The 22,022-nt window shown below is 37.3% G+C and overlaps 2 protein-coding genes across 3 annotated transcripts in view; one reads left to right on the forward strand and one right to left on the reverse strand.

Moving 5' to 3' along the window:
- Positions 1–7,664, forward strand: part of LOC111873107 (zinc finger protein 41) — a 16,276-nt gene extending 8,612 nt beyond the window's left edge. For both annotated transcript variants that reach the window (XM_023867531.2, XM_033754970.1), the window contains exons 5-6: positions 3,020–3,107; positions 6,380–7,664. In XM_023867531.2, the coding sequence (XP_023723299.1) occupies positions 3,020–3,107; positions 6,380–7,336 (1,045 nt within the window). In that variant the 3' untranslated portion in view covers positions 7,337–7,664. The remainder of the gene's footprint in view (positions 1–3,019; positions 3,108–6,379) is intronic.
- Positions 7,665–8,330: 666 nt separating this feature from the next.
- LOC111873069 (sodium channel protein Nach) overlaps positions 8,331–22,022 on the reverse strand; it is a 34,016-nt gene continuing 20,324 nt past the window's right edge. The window contains exons 8-11 of the mRNA XM_033754968.1: positions 20,079–20,141; positions 17,841–17,958; positions 14,388–14,485; positions 8,331–11,769 (exon numbers count right to left, since the gene is read on the reverse strand). Coding sequence (XP_033610859.1) covers positions 11,513–11,769; positions 14,388–14,485; positions 17,841–17,958; positions 20,079–20,141 — 536 coding nt within the window. The 3' untranslated portion in view covers positions 8,331–11,512. The remainder of the gene's footprint in view (positions 11,770–14,387; positions 14,486–17,840; positions 17,959–20,078; positions 20,142–22,022) is intronic.

The raw sequence follows: 22,022 nt of genomic DNA on the forward strand, positions 1-22,022 counted from the left end.
CTGAATTACACACTCCAAGTATAACACTCACTATGTCTGGAAAGCACACAATAAGTCTTCCGCTCGCTGACTTCTTAGCTATCGCACACTCGCAGGCTGCTATGTTTCAACTGTAGTCGGCTGTTACTTTGTAACTCTGTGGTAGCCAATTTACAACTAACTCGTAGCTACTGTGCATTCCGCTTATATAGCCGTGTGCTGTTGCTAGTGTGACGTGGTGTATAGCCTAGGACGCTGTTGCTAGTGTGACGTGGCGTATAGCCTCAAGGTTGCGGGGACTCGGCTAACGTCGGCTCCGCTGGGCTCACTTCGGCTCCGCTCGTGACGTCACCGCGCGTTGCATAGCTACCAGGATGCGGGGTGATTACTTGCCGACTACGCGAGCGCTATGTTACCGCTACGTGCAGCTGGGGAGGTAGGGGTCAACATGTCACAATATAAATTATTGAGGGCTATAGTTTTATATTTGTGAACCTCATTGTTAAAATTAATTAAATGTTTATTATTAATTGTGTATAAAAGTAATGAATATATGAACTGAGAGTAGAACGTCATTATTTCCAAATTCTTAAAAATGTCCCTACAAGACTCTCTTGGTCTAGAATTTGTTATAATTCTAATAACTTTCTTTTGCAATATAGAAACTTTGTTAACATAAGAAGAGCCACCCCAAAAAATTATACCATAACTCATGATAGAATGTATATGAGCAAAATAAATTAGCTTTAACGTATCTAAAGGGACAGTATATTTTATATTTTTCAATAACATAATCAATATGCTGTTCCCACGAAATAGTATCATCAATAATTCATCCCAGAAATTTTGTCTCAGTCACATTTGTTAAATTTATCTGAAAGCCATTTCAAAATGTAGAGTTTCTTTGTGGCAAACTATTCTTGATGGAGCTTGGAAGTGTATTTTGGTTGTTTGGGAAAATCCAGCTGCAAGGTATCTTGTTACTGGAATGGGGGAGAATGATGGTTTGGATATCATTATGCATCTTCTGCTCCATAATGCCTCCACCATGTTTAATTGTGGAGAATTTGAAGTCAAATTTTTGGTGATTTGACATCTTACATCATGCACGCCATCAGAACTGAACATATTGAAGTTTGACTTGTTAGTCCATATTTTAGCCAACTTTTTACTGGTCTAGTGGTCATGTTCCTTGGCAAATTGAAGTTACACCTTCTGATTTTTTGCCAAAATTGGTTATTTCTTTACAGGATGTTTTCTATGAAGACCAACATCTATGACATGGTGCTTGGGTATGGAAATGCTTTGACTGATGCCATAACTTCCCATTATTTCTCCAGTAATCTCAAATGGTTATCTTGTTGGGATCTTTCTGAGAACAAGCATTTCATTGTTAGGTCCATTATGGTAATACAGTCAACTCTCGATTATCCGGGGGCGGATTAACCGGNTGTCAATTATGGTAATAGTAAGTTTTGGTGTTCCACATTTGAGAGAGCAGTATACAATTCTGTGGGCACATTGGTGAGCTTAGATTCTGGTTACTATAGTCCAGGGAATATGGAATTACTTTGAGATGCTACCATGTGACTATCCTAGTGAAACCAATTATGTGCTGCTTGCTTGAAGGAGAGGGAAGGTACTTGTGAGGAGACATCCTATAGTATCAGAAAAGACAAATTACAATGCAATAGATAATAAAAGCAATAAGAAACAAATATTTCCATTGGAAGACAAAATGGGCAAAGACTTTTAAGTATGTGATTTTTATATTTTGTAATTGTTTCACAATGAGGTCATGTTTCAGCAGCAAAAATATTATCAACATATTTATTACTTCTGTGCTTGGGCCATACTGGTTACAAAATGGATATTTTGAACAGATGTTATAGTCAAAAAGTTGATGGATGAAGACTTTTGAGCACTTACATAACGCCAAATGTCACTACACCATTTATCAGAAGATTGTTATGTTTCACACTGATTCATCAAAAAACCACACAGCCAGCTATGTTACATACAGCTTGTACATGAAGTTTTAGTCCCTTCCCTTGGAAATCGTAATTCATGTTAAAGTCTAGATTAAACTTCATCATATTTTGTTTTACTGAAATAACATATTTTTCTTTGAAGGAGACAGAAAGTTAATTTTGTTGTGGTGTATTGCCATTAGAATTATGTTCATCTACAGTAATTGACTTTTACTAAGCAAGATGTCATGGTGGCTATATGAGTTACTTATGTTTGATGGGGCGCCAGCGACTTACTGTTCTGATATTTTTTGTCATTCTGTCTGTAGTGTGATCTTTCATCCTGTTTCCTTTGATAGTATGTAAAGGAATATTGTAATTGTTTCTGCCAGACATCTTGAAGCTTGGCTTCGCTCCTTGCCCATTCACCATTTTCAGAATTAATGGAGACTGGCAACTAACACAGTTTTAGTGTTCGTCTAAATGGATTAAAACTTTAATAAATAAATTACATATCATGTATAACATGCAGAAATTAGATTTTGTTCCTTGATTCAAATATTTAAGTTTGAGTTTTCAAATATGTCGTAATATATGTATATGAAAGACTGTGGGTGTTAAGGAGTTAATAGATTTAAGCTTTATTTCTGGATCACTGTTCCCAATTATAGACCTAATATCTGGCCATCTGGTGAGGTGGAAGGCTCTCTTTCTAAAATTGTAACACTCATGAGGCAGATTATTCTACTTGCACTTGTGGGAGATAGCAAGTATAGCAAGTATAATGACCACACAGCTTCAGACAGGGTCTAGTCTCTCTGTTCAGACCTGAAGCTGCTGCAGAGATGAAACCTTAAAGGAGAGAGAGAGAGAGAGAGAGCGTGCGTATGCACACCTCCATGTTTTTAAGTGTGTGTGTGTGTGTGTGTGCGCGCGCGCGCGACGCACGTGTATATGTGTATGGGAGAAATGGGGAGAGAGAATGCATATATGCATGTGTGTATACTTCTGTTGAAGCTCTGTGTAAAACAGTTGACAACTACTAAGAAGATCATTTGTTTCTTACACAGGAATTCTGTTGTAAACACTGACAGTAATCTAACTGTATGCAATAAGGATCAGGAAAATGGTCACGTTATACAGGATTCTCCATTCCAGGTAAATAATATCACATTATATTCAGATGTAGGGCACGTGATAGCTTAGCGGTTGAGGGGCTATGCTACAAGCCGGAAGGTCGCAGGTTCAAGTCCTGATGAGGTCATTGGATTTTTTTTCAGTTTACCTAATCCTTCCAGCTGCACTAGGCCCTGGGGTTTACTCAGCCTCTAACAGAAATAAGTACCAGGAATTAATTAAATAATTTTCCTGGGGAGTAAAGCGTGGCTGGCTCATAAGACTGACAACCTTACCGCCATCTTTGAGCCGATTGTCTAGATAGTGTGGGACCCTCATCGTCTCACAACCCTATGGGCCTTCATGGCCTGTTACAGTGGTAGCTTTACCTACCTTTTACCTTAATGAACAGTGGCATAATTGAGTTAATGTGGCTGGAATCATAAATATTGAATTATGTATAGGGAGAAACTTCAGACTTGAGAATGTTAAGTGTATTGATAAATTGTGGACTGAACTACTTTTGTAGAACTGAAGTCAGAAAGTTCAGTACCACTGTCACAGAATCACTGCATTCAACCTATCCTGAGCCTTTTCAGTGCATCTTGTATGTTCTGTCCATATTGTTGCTGGGTATTTAAATTCTGTCACATTTTCATATGTTTGGTGTGTTCAAAACTTCCTGAATTTTGTCTATAAATCAGTAGTACATCAGTCATGTTAGGTGTCATTTGAGTGACCTTGCAACCTAAGCGTTAGTTATGCAAGCCACTTTGTTCCAAATAGATCGGGCATTCCATTTAGCTTTTATAACCAGTTTTGTGATGGAGTGTGTTTTGTTGTTACATTGAGTATGTAGTCAGTAAAGGAGCAAAGAGCTTGTGTTAACTTCTGTTTCAGCTGCAGAAACCTGAAACATGTTGTGTGAAGTTTACAGTAATTATCCTTTGAATCAAATGACCTACAAATGGTGAGATTTTTTAAAAATGGTATAACTTCAATAGATGACTATGAGTGCTCTGACCGACCTTCAGCTTCAAGATCCAAACCTCTAATTGTTCAGTTGAGAAACATTATCTGTGGAAATTATCGACTGACTGTCCGAGAAGTTGCAGAAGAGGTTGGAATATCATTGGTTCATGCCACACAATTTTAATGGAAGACTTACGAATGCATCAGGTCTCAACAAACTTTGTGCCAAAGCTCTTGACTGATGATCAAAACTGCAGCGATTTTCCATCTGTGAAAATATCAAATTGCAAATTGCAATGAAAATCGTTTTAAAAATGTTATTACCTGTGATGAGACATGGTTTTATGGTTATAACATTGAAACCAAACAAGAGTCCTCACCTTGGAAGAGTTCTACTTTGCCTTACCCCAAGAAAACACAAGAGGTGCACTTGTGAGTGATAGAAATGCTGCGAAATGCTGCTTGCCTTCTTTGAACATCTAGACGTTGTGCATTATGAATTTGCTCCGAAGGTCATCCAAACAATTAAGAGCTTATCTCAGCATTTTAAAGTTCTGAAATGTCTGCAGGATGTAGTACAAAGAATGTGGCCTGAAATGTGGACTGCGGAATGCAGGCTCCTGCATGATAATGCGCCTGCTCACACATCATTGTCTATTAGACAATTTTTGGCAAAATATTCAATTCCTACCCTTCAACAATGCCCCTATTCACCTGACCTTTCCACTCCTGATCATTTTATATTCCCTAAAGTCAGAACTACCCTTAAAGAAAGAAGATTTCATACAGTAGAAGACAACATCATTAATGCAACGAATGACTTGAAGGCTATACCACAGATATCCTTCAACCAGTGCTTCCAAAATTGGAAAAACCGGTGGGAGAGGTGCATTGCTGTATAAGAGGTCTTTTGAAGGGGGCAATATTCAATAAGCTCTGAGTACAGAAAGATATTATTTATAGACAAATTTGGGAAACATTTTGAACACACCTCATATTCCTGAAGTTAAATGTTTGCCCTGGTGTGAAGTTCCACACCTTCTTAACCTCAGTATTAGATGGAGGTGAGTGGCCAGTTTGATGCACTGACTACTTCACCTGTAGAGAGTCAGCAATACCCATTACATGATGGACTGGCTAGGCCTTAGAGCCAAACTGAATGCACAAGTAAACAGAAAAAAACCTTTCCCTCACTGGGAATTGAATCCTGGTCATCCACTTTCTAACCACTTTACTCACTAAGCTGTCCTAGCTGGTGTATTATTATTATTATTATTATTATTATTATTATTATTATATTTTACATTATGCTATCTACCAATGAGTTCATTGGATTTTTTCAATTGACCTAATCCTTCCAACCACACTATGGCCCTGGGGTCGACTCAGCCTCTGACAGAAATGAGTACCAGGAATTAATTAAATAATTTTTCTGGGGAGTAAAGTGCGGCTGGCGCGTAAGGCTGGAAACCTTACCGCCATCTTTGAGCCGATTGTCTAGATAATGTGGGACCCTTAACGTCTCACAACCCTATGGGCCTTCATGGCCTGTTACAGGGATAGCTTTACTTTTATTTCACTTACATTGTGCTTTCACATCTCGCAGTTAAAAGAAGGGCTACAGTACAAGAAAGAATTCTTCATAAAGCAATGAAGCTTAACAATATTAATTGCACCATAGTTCTGTTCTATTTATATTTTGTCCAATTTGTATACTTGTTAGTGTTATGAACAAGATAATAGAAAATATAATGATATGTATTAATTTATTAGATCATGATGTCTTCCTGCCTTGGTCCACCTAGTTCACCATCTGTATTCATCTGTACCACTCTTTCCATGCATAATAATTTCCACTCTTATTAAATCTCTCATGCTCAAGACGCTGAGAAAATTTGTCATTAGAATTTTCCCACAGCAGATTCTAGACTAAAGTTACTACACTTTTGTGTAATTTAATGGGCATAAATTATTTTGGAGCTGAATGCAGTATCATAGTCTCTACAAAATCTCATTTCCTGCAGGCTTTCACTTCCAGAGATTTTTTACACGTTTGTTTACTTAACAGTCTTACCTCTTGGATGTGACTCCATTCTATTGCATCCATCATCCACTGTAAACTGGTCACTCTGTGTGGTTCCCTGTCACCCAGTAGGTTATCTGAAGCTTCCCTAGGCTTTTTGTAGTCCATTCCATAATCATTTTTTTTTTTTTTTTTTTTTTTTTTTTTTTTTTTTNTAATCCTTATTTTGTCTCTTGGTTAAGATTGTCATCTCAATGGCCCCTCCTCCTTGGTTCCACTTCAAGCATTAATATATAGTCATTTGTATCTTCCTTAACAGGAAACATCGTCATTACACTCACTCCTTGGAAGTGCACTTGTTTCAAAATTAAAGCAGAAGATTCAAGAAAAAATTCAGGCTACGGTTTACGCAGCTAATGAAGAGAAGAAAGTTAATGAAGATGAAAGTAATAATCTAGCAAACAAAAACAAATGTATAGAGATATCACATCTGTTTAGGAAGGATTGCAAAACTTTGAAGAAATTAATGGTATCTCAGAGTAAACTTCGCCGTAAATTTTATCAGTGCAAATCATGTGCAAGAATCTTTTTCTGTAAGATGGCTCTTCATGTACACAAGAACCATTGCAGGGGTTTGCAGAAACAGTACCACTGCAGTTCTTGCCCCCTCATGTTTAAATCAAGAACAGTTTTATTCAATCATCGACGGTTGCACTCTGCAAAGAAATCGAAACATAGGCATAAATGTGAAGTGTGTGGACGAGAATTTATTCTCAAATCCACCCTGAGGAAACACAAGCAATCTCAAGTATGCAAAGGAACCAGAATGAAGTGCTACAGGAAGTTGCCACAGCATTTTTGTGGTGAGTGTGGAGAGGGTTTTTTAAATTCCAGTAACTTAGAATTACACCGGAAACTACACAAAGTAGGCAAAACCCATTCCAGCAGCAATGTTACTGGAAACACAGGCATTGGTAATCGAAGTGGATCAGTAGTTGTTTCTAGGACTGTCAGACGTTACCCATGTAGTTACTGTGATGAAGCATTTATAGATAGACGTTCAGTAACATTGCATGAAAAAGTGCATACAGATAAAGAGTTTGCAGCATTTGATCAGGAGAGGAAGATGATCCAGAGGAGGCATCAATTGACAATGATGTTGCAGAAGCAACAACAAAGCAACAAGAAAAAGTTTGGATGTGATGTTTGTGGTCGATGTTACTCAATTGAACTGCTGTTACACATGCATACAAGACTGCATCATGCTATTTCTTAAGTAGAAAATGTATCATTCTGTTCTTCCAGATTTCTAAGGACATAACACTGTAATTCAGTGATGAATGAAATATGACCTTAAACTGCAGAATTTTATAGTCATCCCACTAATTGTTATTATTCAGTGGTAGAAGTGATTTGCTTATCTTGCTGATACTCTTATCTTTCATAAAAGTTTGCTACCATATTATCTTCATAAGGTTACAATGTGCCATTTCTATGGCGCTGCCATGTAGGCAATCTGATACTGATTAGGAAGTAAAGTATCTGCATTTGAAAGAACTGCTGTAAGTGACCCATCACTGCCTTCAAGTATACTTCACAGTGCCTAACCAAGTTTTGTGACATGTTCCAGAATTAGTCTTTGGAAACTAAAGCAGCTATACGTGTTATGGCATGAAGATTTCCTGCTCTCGACATTTGTATTTTTTTTTTCTTCATATTGACATGACCAGTAAGGTAACACTGGCAAAGTGATAATGCAGTAATGGTCTTATGTCTAGTAGGTGTTTTGTTCTAATCTCAACTATGATACTGGCTATCCTGACTCAAGTTTTTCATTGTTTGCCTAATCCCTTGAGCAGAACACAACCACTTTTTCCAGATCCCTTCCAATTCATCAGTCATCTTGTCATTTGATGCTCCATAGTCTAGACACTGGGAAGTTTTAAAATAAACCACAAAATTTAAAGTAAGAAGTTAAAGATGAAAACATATCGTCATGTGTTGGGTATGTCACACGACAAATAACTTCACGCTGTCAAGGATGTAGCAAATATTTATTGTGCTTCACTTCTGCACTCACAAACAAACAAAAAGAACAAACTCCGTGATTTTAGTCCGCAAGCGAACTATACCAACCGAGCAACCGCCGGTTGTTGGCGAAGTTAGTGCCAACTTTTGCGGATAGAGAGTGTCGTGTGGTCAGCACTACGAATCCCCACGGCCGTTAATTTCGGTTTTCTAGACTGGAGCCGCTATTTCCTTGAAATAGCTCCTCAATTATCATCACGAGGCTGACACACTCTACAATTATTATCACTTGCAGTATCACAATTACTGCTTCCACTATATCTCGGTGAATACTAGACTGCCTTTGACTGCAACACTCTTAACATTGACTTCTGGCTCAGTGCTCATCTACCCAACTCTGCAATGTCTGGTATGTTGCCCCCTTATATAGGTGTTCTTTGGACCGAATACCAGACACCATTTCTCACGGCTCTGTTTCTGCTGTTTCGACAGTCCATTGTTGCGCAACAAACCTTCATTGTCCATCTCTGGGAAAAGACATTCGTTGTTTCGGCATTATCTACGCAATGGCCCACTGTTATTGCATTACCATGGAAGTACCTACTCCAAAAACATTACAGTATGAATGCTATGAACAGAGTCAGCAGTGTGTTTTGTCTGTGATAGATATATGGTGACACCCATTCGCAGTCAACAAACCTAGTGTGATAGCATGTAAAAGCTCTGCTTTCTCAGATCATTTTATCTTGAGATTTGAATTTGCTTTTTCTTTCAGGGAGGTATATAATTCAGCCGTGAGTTTTCATAGTCAAATCCTTCATAGGAAAGAAAGCTTACAGAAAGTGCATTTGGCAGCTTATTAGCTTATTAGTAAATACCCACAAGTACAAGTTCCTACAAAGTCATGTGTATCAAAGGAGTATTACCTTATTGAACATGTCAATATGAAAAATAACATAAATATAGAATGAAGAAACCTTCATTCCATAGCATGTGTAATTGCATCAGTTTCAGAGGACTAACTCCAGAAAATGTTATGCTACATGTTTAGGCACTGTGAGGCATGATCAGAAGCAGATGTGGTCACTTCCAGCAGTTGCTGTAAAATATGGTAAGTTAGTATCACTTTTTTAGAGTAGTTAGTAAAGAAGTTCTATGTAAGTAGGGAGAGTGAGTGATGCTTGCAGATAAGATCCGTAGGTTCTATGTAAGTAGGGAGAGCGAGTGATGCTTGCAGATAAGATCCATAGGTTCTATGTAAATAGGGAGAGCGAGTGATGCTTGCAGATAAGATCCATAGGCTGTTCCTTCATGGTCATGCTGTAAGCTGCTATCATGCTATCACTTGCAGCATTTTGCCATTGCAGTTGAACACACTGTTTATTGTTCTTATTTTTAGTAAACATGACTGTGCAGTTGTAGAATCAGATCTTTTCCATGTCCATAAATTTCATAACTAAGAGATTCTGTTGTGGACTAGTTGTATAGAATATGGTGATTGAGTTTTGGTATGTGATTCACAACATTGTTGTTAGCCTTTGTGGTTTCAGAAGACATATGAAAGAAATCAGTAAAATACCATATCCCATGATAACATTTAAAACTGTGGTACATGATAAAGTTGAGAGGAATAGACATGGGAAATGGATGATACTTCTACTTAAAAAACTGTCACTGACAGCCTATAATCTGTCAAGTTGGTGTGATTAGTTTATTCCTTGAAGGAAGAAAATATATACCAAATATTTGTAAGTTGAGGAAGCAAATTGAACCACCTTGGAAGCGAGAGAAATTACATGAACAGAATAAAGTTTATGCAGTTATTCTAGGGTAATTAATGTTTCAGAAGTTAGTAGAGTTAGGTATTTATGGATTGAATTTAACTTGCTTGGCACTGAATCCAATTGCAGGCTTCTGTGGTAGCAGTGTTGGGCCTTTGGATTTCAATGCCTCGAGAGTTGGCTGTAGCAGGCAAACCGCATTAAAAATGTGATAAATCAAAAATAAAATGCTCAGTGCTTAGTTTTCACACATGTACTGATACTGCCAAAGAAATTCAAGAATTGTGGATATCCAGTATCATTTTTCTAGACAACTGAATATTGAGTTTTCTGACAGCAGCCCTGTCTTATTATACTGTAGTAGACTATATCATCACATTTTCACCACAGTGTAAGTGCCTTTATACCAAATGAAGATGTGTCAGAGTTGAATGTGATTTATTGCTGTATATATAATAATATATATATAATAATAATGTTATGTTGTTTCTGTAACTTTCAGCTTGACCCAGGACAGTAGAAATCAATTACTGACCTGTGTAATATTTCTAACTACTAGCTCTGTGAGCTTGATGTTCAATTATTACAGGTACAAATCAATTTTAGTTGTTTACCTTCTTCATCTTGTACTGAATTCTTATGGTAGAAATTGGTGCCAAATATTTGGAACATAGCGCAACTGTATTCTGTTGACAAAGAATTCTAAATAGAGGAATGTATGTTTTTATTGTTTCTTTAAGTATATACCACTCAAAACATGTTTCAAATAAAAGTTTTATTTCTTAGTGATATTTATAGTTTATAATCTATACAAATTTATTTTCAAAGGAACCATTTTATTAGAAAATCGGTGATCAGTTTGAGCTTCACATGAAATAAAAGGTATACTGGTTCATTGTGAACAGAAATTAAATTCACCCAGCAGCTTTGATATAGACTGATTTTCTGGGTTGTGAAAGGTGTGTAGGCTGCGTCCAGAATATATCATGTCACAACCCAGAAGACCACAGTCCAAAATTTGACTTCTGTGATGCAGGGAGGGAGGCATCTGTGTCTTCTCTAATTCATAATTTCATCAGAATTCAGTAGATCTTCAGATGAAGTAGACAAAGACAGTTTCCCAGTTTTGTTTCATATCATTTACAATTTTGCAAAGAATGCGCGAAAAAGGAATATATTGAGGAATCAATGTTACAGTGCTGTAAAATTCATTGCATTGGAGTTTCCAGGATGCAGAATGAAAGGCATACCTCAGAGACTGGAAAAGAACTATAGAAGAAACTGCAAGTGTAAGATTGAAGTGTGGAGGTTGTTACTGCCAACAAGATTAGATGTCTAGTCTTTGTGTTGGGCCTTGGAGTTCCACAGAGCATACTTTTATGCGTACAGCTATGAGACATTCGTTCTGCCTCTTTCTCAATCTTCTTCATGTGCTAGCACAGTAAAATATAGTACTATGTTTTGTACATTGCAGATTCCTGTAATATGATTGTAAAGCTGTGTGTACATAAGAAGCATATTATTTGTTACACTTCAGCATGCATTCCAGTTAAAAAAAAATTTAATATGCATTACAGTACATAGAAAGTCTAAGATTCACAGAAACAGAAACAGTAGCATGTCTTATGTGAATGTTGAAGAATTTAGCTGAAAATTGCAGCAACCCCATAGTCCTTTTCATAATATGGAAGTGTTGTACCAAATTCAGTATTTGTGTTTTGTACATGTGAAAGTTGCTTCTGAACATCTTTCTTACTTTGTCTGAGAATATCTTTGGTTGCATTGCTATCATTTGTTTGTGGATGTGTTGTCCAAATCCTTATGAAGAAATGAATAAGTATCTCCACAATGCTGATCAGACTTGCTCCAAGAAATAACCCAGCAATCCCTCCTAAGGATACTGAAAAAAAGAAAAAAGAAGTTTGGCGTTTCATAATGAATAATTATGGGGCTTTAGAAGTATGCTCACCCACTCATCACAGATGAGATAATAGAGTCCAGTGGTAAATGTATTTTCAGCACTGGTCTGATAAACAAGTGTTTTTATTTCATGTAAAATGAAGAACTCAATATATTGCTTTTGTTGTTCTGCTGTAACTTGAGGTTTAATTTTAATATCTTAGTATAAAAATATATGTATTGAGCACAGTGCAATGCTATGGATAGTGGAGTTAACCAAGTGGCTAATAGATTAAACACTGCATTTAATGGTAGTGGGCCATATTTCATAGCAGAATAGGAAACACAAATTCTTATTAGGAAGGGAAACACTTTACTATGGGTATGTTGAAAATCAACACATATTTAGAATAGTGCATTTAACAGCTGGATATCGGATGACATAATGGAGAAAACATGCAATATTTGGGTGACCAGCTGTGAAGTCACAAGCCATTGTTGGTCATGAAAATAGTTAGGGGAGTTGTTTGGAGCCTGGGTTAATGTCAATGAGTAGACACAGTGTATCAAAATATCCGTGAACACCAATGTATGGGATTAAAAGGAGATTTTTTTTAATCGTATAAAAAAAAAGTTATTATGAAAAGAGGCCTAGGCAATGCCCATCCGGCCTTCTGTAGCACATTCTAATAAACTTTTTATTCTATAATAGTGGTAGCCCTGCGATTGTTAATATAGGATCTTGACTTAAATCTGTGTGTATACTGTAAATAATCAGTACAATTACTTCTTTTGCTTTTCTTACATATCTATTTTATATAAATATAGGAATGTTGTTTATGGAGTAACAGATGCCTTGCAGAAATCTTTTTTTTTGTAGCCTTAAGAGCTCTGTAACTTATTTTGGGTAATACTTTTTGCTGTTCTCAGACAAGATGTCTGCCAGTGTTGCTCTTTGGTCCTTGTACTGTTTACAGTCCCAGAAGATATGTTCCTCTGTTTGCAGCCCATCACCACATTCGCATTCAGCTGTGGACACAGTGTTAAAACTGTTTAGGCTTACTTTAAGGCTGGTGTGTCCCGCTCTCAGACAGTTTATTGACATGAAGGCATGGCAGTTAATTTTTATCTGTTGGAACCACGGAGACGAGCCTTTCCTGTAGTACCTTTCTCCTCTGTCCCATTTGGTGTTTTGACAAAAACTGTGAAGTTCTTCTTTGTCTTTCTTTTTCCTCTGGGTTTTAGGATCTGCTACTGGTAATAGTAATTGACTATCTCTGCCTTCTTTGATTGCTTTATTTGCCTCCAAGTCGGCCCTCTCATTAACTTCAACTCCACCGTGCCCTGGGATCCAGTAAAATTGCATTTTTTTTCCCTCGTGATTTCAGTCTCCCAGTTTTATCTTTTGTGCAATGTGTTGCTTATTATAATGGAGTTACTAATGCTTTATAACATGCTTGCCAAGTCCAAAAAAATCATGAAGTTTTGCTCAGAGTCTATTTTCTCAATGATATCTAGTGTTTTGGCAATTGCTAATGATTAGGCCATGAATATGGATGCTATCTTAGATATCCTGAATTTCATGATATGACCATCTTTTATATCTATTGATGTGGATCCTACGAATGGTTTGTCCTCCATTTTTGAGCCGTCCGTGGCGAAACAGTTGCTGGTTCTCGTTCTTTCTCTGAAAATCTTTTTGAATTCCTTGTTGTGAGTGTAATTAAATGACCCTTCAAATCACTGTGATCTACAGTAGGAGTGGCACTGGTTGTTCCAATTTACCATGTTCTCCTGCACTGTTTCACTTGCCTGGCCATGAAATTTAGTAATGCCTTACTTTCCCAGCTCCTGATGAGTCACTAAAGTAAGCCTGGACAGTTGAGTTTCAGATCTCGAAAGGTATAATGATATTTCTCTACCATGTCAAGGATGGCTCATTCCCTGGGAATAATTCAGTTTCAGAATGAAGCCAACCACTCACCGTCACCTAGTGCTAAGGTTTAGAGTGTGTGCCTCTGTATGTCAGCAAATTATGGTACTAGAGGACAGGATAAAATTAATCGCTGTGCAATAGTTAGCTTCTTGTCACTGAAGGCTACATTTTCTTAAGTACCAACTAGTTAAAGTTAAATTTGAGTGGTTAGTACTTAGAAGATCTCAATTCAAAATTGTGTATTCATACATATTGTCCAATCACTTTCCATAATCTTTCCAAGAAAATTCTGGGACAGTACATTGCAGTAGTCGAAAGCACAATAGATCACTGTGGTCACAGTGCAACGGCCAAGAAGGCCCACCCCTTATACATTTATTGCAATAGTCTACAATCATTTCCTTTCACATCCCTATCAATTCATTATTTATCCTACTAGTTTACAGTGTATAAAATATGTATTGAAAAAACACTGCAAAATAACCTAAGCATAAATCATAAATGCCAGCTTTTCTGAATAAGACCAAGCCTAGAGGTTCAGGTTAAGGGCTTCTGAAGTGTAACTGAATAAGTACCTAGAAGCCAATTGGTTTGTTGTGGAATTGATAATCGAACATTCTCTAACAAATGATTATTAATAAGTATCTGGAAACTGATAGCAAACATATGTTTTGTACTCTTACCAACCAAGTCCAGCTTGCTTCGGACGACATTTCTTCGTAATCGTTCATTTGGTAGGGTCTCCATCACAAACTTTATTTCACTGTATTTCTTTGTTAGCCTATAAATACAAAGCAATATGGGTAATGTTGCATTAGAACCACAGTTCTAAAGCAGTTATGTACTGTGTCCATATTCTTGCACTGAAGAGTAATATCTTTTGGGATATAACGCAGGGTATTCCACTGAAAGTCAACTGAAGTTTCAGGAAACTTATCAAAGAATAAGTTGACCAAGATACCAGCATGAAGGCAGGTGCCAAGCAGAGCTGTTGATTTTCAACAGACTAAACACTGTTATATCTTCATAACCACCACTGTGAGAACTTCAGGTCCTACACAGAAACATTGATTGTATATTCAGTTATGAATAACATTTTGATATGTTTGTTGTGAAATATGGAAAGAGCTTCTGTCACTGTACATGCATGAAAAGAATGGCCAGGTTCTGAGTTCCTAGCCTACTTTCCTTTCTTAAGAAAAGAATAGGCTTATGAGATAATTATGGTGTCTGTGTGCCCCCCCCCCGAACTTATGAACTAGCTAACAGACATTCACAAAGTTTGAACATGATGCCGTTGGTTTCCATCCCACGGTCCTACATTTTCATTTTCCTACAGTTGGTAGTAACATTGCAGATTATTATAACTTGTGATGTGGAGCAACACATACTTTAGGTTCCTGAAATGAGATACGGTAATAAATTTGCTTGCTTTTTTTTTGGAGGGGGGTTGAATGTATGACATGCCATCCAAAAAGTTTCTTTGGCATTTGGTTTGATGGCAGTGATTAATTAACTACTGAAACTATTTAAACTAGAAATATGAAATTTTGTACAAATAAACCCACACATTGTGTGTATACGTATTGTTGTTTGTTAGCCAACAATTCCAAATGTGGCCATGATGTGAAACTTGAGGCTATGTTCAACAAATTTAACGTAGAATGTGTATTTAAGTAATAAATTCTTCACAAATTTTAATGTGACAATAGTACTCAACAACAGAAATCTTTGCAATAAGAAGAAAGGCTTTATGTGTTCTACTTGGACTTCCTTCTTCAAAATATCTAGAATGTAAGGTATCCCAAGATTGGAAATTAAACTTGATAATGTCTCAAACCTCAATACCCTTGAGGATTTTTGTGTTGTTGGTATAATGGTGGCCACATTTTAAAATGCTCTAGTTGCATGTAGTGATAGTGTATGTGCTTGAGAAATGCCTTATAGAGGAGTAATTGAAGTAAATGTTATGACATGTATGCATTATCAAAAATCATATATGCATTACATGTTAAGAACTAGTCCTTCAGGATTGTTTTAGTTGAGAAAACTGGTAAAAGTCTGTGGTTTGTGTCACTGAGTGAAAAGAGTTGTGCATAAACATATATTTGTGTTTTATTTTATCCATTTAATACGGAGAATTGTGTCATTTTGACAAATTTTACTTCCTTTTCCATAGCAGCACAGGAAAGAGGCCAGCCACCTTTAAACAGTTTGAGGCTTTTCAACAACAGAAAGTATGATTCTGTGGAAACAGTCTAAGAGAAGAAAGTTAATTTAAAACTAGAATGGAAAAGCTTAATCAAGAGGCATAACGTGGTATACATACCATTACCCACAGACTACAAACAAATTACAAACTTCATGACCTGTAGTCCGCAAGCTATACTGACCAAGCGACCACCACTTGTTGGTGAAGTCAGTGCCAACTTTTGTGGATAGAGAGTGTCACATGGTCAGCGCAACGGTTCCCCACAGCCGTTAATCCCAGTTTTCTAGACCAGAGCCGCTATTTCCTTGAAATGGCTCCACAATTATCTTCATGAGGCAGAGTGGAACCTGTTGCAGAACCACTACTTCTCAGAAAATCTGGTAGCACTGGGAATCGAACCCAATACCTCTGGATCTGTAGCCAGGAACTCTGACCAATAGACCACAGAGGCAGTCCCCACAGACTACAAAAGGATAAATTATATAATTTGAATGATTTTATTGCCTATTGATAAGCAACTGATGCAAACTAATAAGATATCAGCTGGTGTTTGTATGAAGGGCACTCCATGTATAATACCTCCTATTTTTTTGTGTTAATCTATAACGTCTGAGCTGGATGTTGGTGGTATTGTAGTAAAGGTTGAACCTTCCCGCCAACGTACTGTTAGTTTGGTTGTTATGCGACAGATAGTGACAGAAGAGCAGTCTACCAAAATGGTGTCTGACATAGAAGTGCCTACGAAATAGAGATGTGTTACTGAAATTCTCACTGCCGAACAAATTGCACCCATTGACATCCATCGATGCTTGCGAAAGGTGTACAGAGACGATTCAGTCTATGTCAGTACAGTGAGGCGGTGGGTAGTGTGTTTCAACAGTGGCAAAAGTGGAGTGCACGACAACCCACACTCTGGGCGTCCCTGCTCAGCGGCCACTCCTCACAATGAACAGTGCCTCGATCAGGTCATCCATACAGATCGGTGGATAATGACCAGGGAACTGTGTGCACGGCTTAATATCGGCTGTAATACACTGGAAACGATGTTGGGGAAGCTGGATTATCACAAAGTTTGTTCCAGGTGGGTCCCGAGGATGCTTACGCAGGACCACAAAACTCATCGAATGGAAGCCAGTCAGGACCTGTTGCACCAGTTTGAGGCTGAAGGTGACATGTTTCTGGAGAGCATCGTCACTGGAGATGAGACGTGGTGTCACCACTACAAGCTGGAATCCAAAAGAAAGTCCATGAAGTGGTGACATCCGGATTCCCCAAGAAAAAAGAAGTTCAAGACACAGCCATCAGCAAGGAAAGTGATGTGCATGGTCTTTTGGGATAGGTGGGGTGTGATTTTCTTGGATTTCCTGGAGCCTGGCGAGACTGTCAATTTTGAACACTATAAGACAATGCTGACTAAGCTGAAAGCCCGCATTTCCCGAGCCAGGCCAGAGAAGCAGACAACCTTTCGCTTGCAACATGATAATGCTAGACCCCAAACAGTTTGGCGACTGCCACGTACATTGCAAACTTTGGCTGGACTGTCCTACCACATCCACCTTATAGCCCTGATTTATCACCTTCAGACTTCCATCTCTTTGGGCCTATGAAAGATGCACTATGTAGGCAACATTTTCCAGACAATGATGCTGTCATTGCAGCTGTAAGAAAGTGGCTCACCTCTGCTGGCGCAGACTTTTACAGGCGCAGCATATAGGCTCTTGTTCATCACTGGCAAAAGTGCATAATGAATGGTGGTGATTATAACTGTAAGTAGCTGAAATCTTGCTCTATTTAACTGTGTTATTATGCTTTCTGTATCTGTTGTGGTTTTCATTGAAAGGAGGCATTATATATGGAATGCTCCTCATATTATGGCATTAGGCATAAACAAAGCCTTGGTACTGTGTATGTACATTACACTCACTTTTTCTCCTCATGTAGTATGAACTGGTCTGGTTCATTGCAGTCAGCACTGCAGTCACATGTCATACCCGATTCCATCTCACTTTCTGAGTGTTTTCCCTTCAGTTTCACTAGATCACCTATTAAGAAGGAATGTATTTGGAGTGTGTTTCATTTCTAGTACCAGTAAACTCTATAATCAACTCTCACCATAAAAACTAGCACATTACAAAATGTTACACACTGTCTTTGACTTGGTTTGGAGATGTAGTTGTGGACTGAAGCATAATATTAAAGTTAATTTTAAAGAAATAGGATGTGAGAGACTGGTTCTTCTTGCTAAGGTTAGAGGCCAGTTTCCTTTTTGGATACAGAATGAACCCGCAGGTTCCCTATTCTTTGACAAGCTGGATGACCATCAGCTTCTAAAGAAAGACTTTGTTTCATGGATTTAGTGTTGTGCACACTTGTAACTTACATTCAGTTAAATCACATTTTTGTTATAATTTAAAGCAAAATGGATTTTGCTGGAAGAATCAATTATGAAAAATTTAAATGTTTTTATCATATGCTCTTCTAAGAAAAATGGCTTGTGGTACCATCATGCTTGTCTGTCCCGTCATGAGTTTTGAACCAGGTGACGTATTTTCATGATATATGGTATAAATATGTACTATGACATGACAGCTAAAGGCCAAACTAGTGGAATGAGTAGAGGTGTGGTGTGGTGAACACAGTTCTGCAATATTGAATAAAACATGCAACAATAGAGGAATTGTCGGAAGCAGTGTTTTCTGTGTGGTCCATGCCAGTGCTACATAATGAGGACCATCAGCAACACTGCAGTCTATCCCAAACCAGCAAAACCTGATTCATATCCTCACAAGTGGTATCTTTCTTTGGGGTCATATTACCAAAATTGGTGTTTCTTATTTATCTGTGCATGCTATATACCTTGCTATTCTCATCCTCTCATTTAATCAGCCAAACAATATTAAGTCAAAAGTAGCTGTTCAATGTATAAGCTTCTCCATCCTTCATTATTTCTTCTTTCTTAGGGCAAAATATGCTCTTCATATGTATTCTGAAACACCCCATATGTTTTTTCTTCTTTCAGAGAAAGAGACCAGATTTCATACCCAAATAAGTTCCATGGCATTCACGATTACAGAACTCATGTTTTATATATATATATACAGTAAAACTTGGTTATAGCAACATCGGTTTCTGCGACACCTTGTCTATTGCGTCAAATATTCAATGGTACGAACTAATTCCTCATAAAGCAACTGTTTTTATACCTTGCTTAGTACGACATGCACAGATGCATCAACCTCGTATGTAACGTCATTTTCATTCCTGAATTTCTCTGATATCGTGGGAAAGTTCGATGTGTCTGCCCACCCTCACTTTCTCTACTTGCTGACGTGACTGTCCTGGAAGAATACGACCGCGGGCTGCAAGAGAAGCGTGGGTTTTATGCGAAAACAAGGGTGTGGGGTGGGACTGCGTGAATAGTGCAAGAGGACGCGGCAGGTTGTTAACTGCATTCCTTTCCTAGAATCTCGTCTAACAGGACCTCACATTGTCTACTTACCCTATAGTGTTCCTGCCTAAACCCAGAGAAGTGCAGTAGCGAAAACATGGCAATGAAAAGGAAAGTTTTAAGCATTGAAGAGAAAGTTAAAGTGATTCGTGAAATAGAAAATGGAAGGAAAAAAGCTGATGTATGCCGCGAATTTGGTTTGGTGAATTCTACAGTACAAACGATATGGAGAATCCATATCAATTCCACGTTAATGTTACGTTAGTCTGTACTTAACTACGTATTTCACTAAAAAATGCAACATTTTAACTCGGTTTTTTGGTAGATTTTTACGTGACTAACATAAGGCTACTGTGGAAGTGCCCATTTCGGTTACGACGACATTCGTTTATAACGACACTATTTTTTAGGTCCCTTTGATGACGTTATAACCAAGTTCTACTGTATTTCTTAGAATGTATCAAAGAATCTATCCAAATGCAAGGAATTTTATAGCACTTCATCATATAATAGTTTTTGTAATAAGGGATTTTTGGCATCACTTGAACTCGAGGATGACTCAGTTCTATTTGCGTGACATTTTATTCATCAAATTTTCAAAATGTAGGCATTTACTCGTTATTACTGTGGTCATTTTCAGTCTACAACTGGATAATTTTATTTTTATTATAATTTTAAACGTTACTATAGAACCATTAAGTATAAGTTTCTTACTGTATATATTGTTAAGGCAAAGAAGTCCATCGATGTTGCATGGTGTGAAGTTGCCTGAAACAGCTAATGTGCAACATTGTTACATAGAAAACCATGATTTTTATTTACACACTTCTGAATGATAAGCATATTTAATAGTCATTGCAGCATATATAAAATGTAGTGAAGATTTTCATTTCATGCATCGTGTTGTGTTACAATATACAACTCTTTTATTGACCGTCACAACACAACAAACAGAAAAAATCAAGGTTAGCGCCCAGCTATGGTTTCGCTACATGTTTCAGTCACTAACGGCCATCATCAGGCAACCATATATTAACAAACATATACCATTGAACTGCTGTACATTAGATTGGATACAATGTTATTAATCATTTAAAATACTTTGCTTAAAAATACAATAAGTCAGATTATATAAAAACTAAAAGTTATTGTATAAAACAAGATAAAACTTAACTGATGTTATACAACATCGAATCAGTCATTGATTTTTTACTTTTCACATGTTTCCATGGACCAATTGGAAGTTTGATATTGTCTGTACTGTATGGAAAGTAAACAACGAAAATCATTTCTTGAACCATTATAGGTTACATATATACATATATATGTCTGACACACACAACAGGGTGCAACTAATGAACATTATAGATTAGTTGAAACTCTGTGCTTCACTTACTTTTAGTATTCATTTTGCCCACTCACAAACATTTTGGGTTTCATTCAGTTCTCAGAATAAGCAACAGAGTCAGAGTCACGTTACCACTGACGGTCAGTCAGTCTGTCTGTCTGTCTTCCTAAACAATGTAAATGACAGTCTTGTAACAGAGATGTGATGTTTTCTGAGGCAGGTAGTAAGAGGTGGTTGTGAACTAGAATTTTTTCTAACCCCTACTTATCCCATATTTCCATATTGCTCCGTTTTTCTTTTGGGTACCTCGTATTGTATCACATGTTACATTAAATTGCCAAGCCATAGGATGAGATAAAGACTAAACTTTGCTTACAGTATAACATTGCACTGTGCTACTACAGTATATACAGAGTGATTCAGGAGGAGACAGCCAAACATCATACGTGAATTAATCAAGTTTGTTGAGTAACATGGGTCTAGTTCAGAAAATTTAAGAAGTAGTATCAGGTAAAACATAAGACAGACATACCAGAAATAAGGGTTTCTAACAAACAGTTTCACAACAACTTAATGTAAAACTAAAATAAGTGTAGTGTAATAATGAAATATGTTACATTGTTCAAAATCTCTCTCTGTAACTTGAAGTTTTACTCAAAATCAACTAATTAATATACCCATAAAATTTGGCAGACTTCTGAATCACACCGTATAATTTCTAATTATGGTTATGACTCTGTAGCTTGTGTGATGTTCATAATGATGGTGGTGTCACAATAACAGCAGGATGGCTACATAAGCCCATTACAGACTATGAGTTAAGTGCATAACTAGTGCGGAATATTTTGAAATAATAAGAATTACTGGATTTTTGTACTTTGTCCATCATCCAGTATTCTAAGAACTAGAAAACACAACGTTTTGGGAACCGAATCCATTTCTGTCCTCAGATGAGTGGGAAGACAACTACTCTGTTAGGTCCCTTAGAAAGAGTTAACTTTAATCACTGGACAACTCATGTCTGATTAACTACAGCTATAAATGACACAAATTCTGTCCCAAGTGCAAACAATATATATTATATGTCTTTGATCTTGTTCTTTCTACACTACATGTTTCGGCCTCTATCGGCCATCATCAGGTGTATACTCTTAACGTTGCTGCCACACTGACCCCAGTCTAAAATTTAACATTTAAAAACACAATGTCATATTCTTCGTATTATCAATATCTACATCGTTGATATATGTCTGGTATGTAGATTATGTTGCACACGTCAAATTTGATATTCTTGTAGTAGCACTTTAAAA

Source organism: Cryptotermes secundus, unplaced genomic scaffold (assembly GCF_002891405.2).
Source record: "Cryptotermes secundus unplaced genomic scaffold, Csec_1.0 scaffold120, whole genome shotgun sequence".
Classification (NCBI taxonomy): domain Eukaryota; kingdom Metazoa; phylum Arthropoda; class Insecta; order Blattodea; family Kalotermitidae; genus Cryptotermes; species Cryptotermes secundus.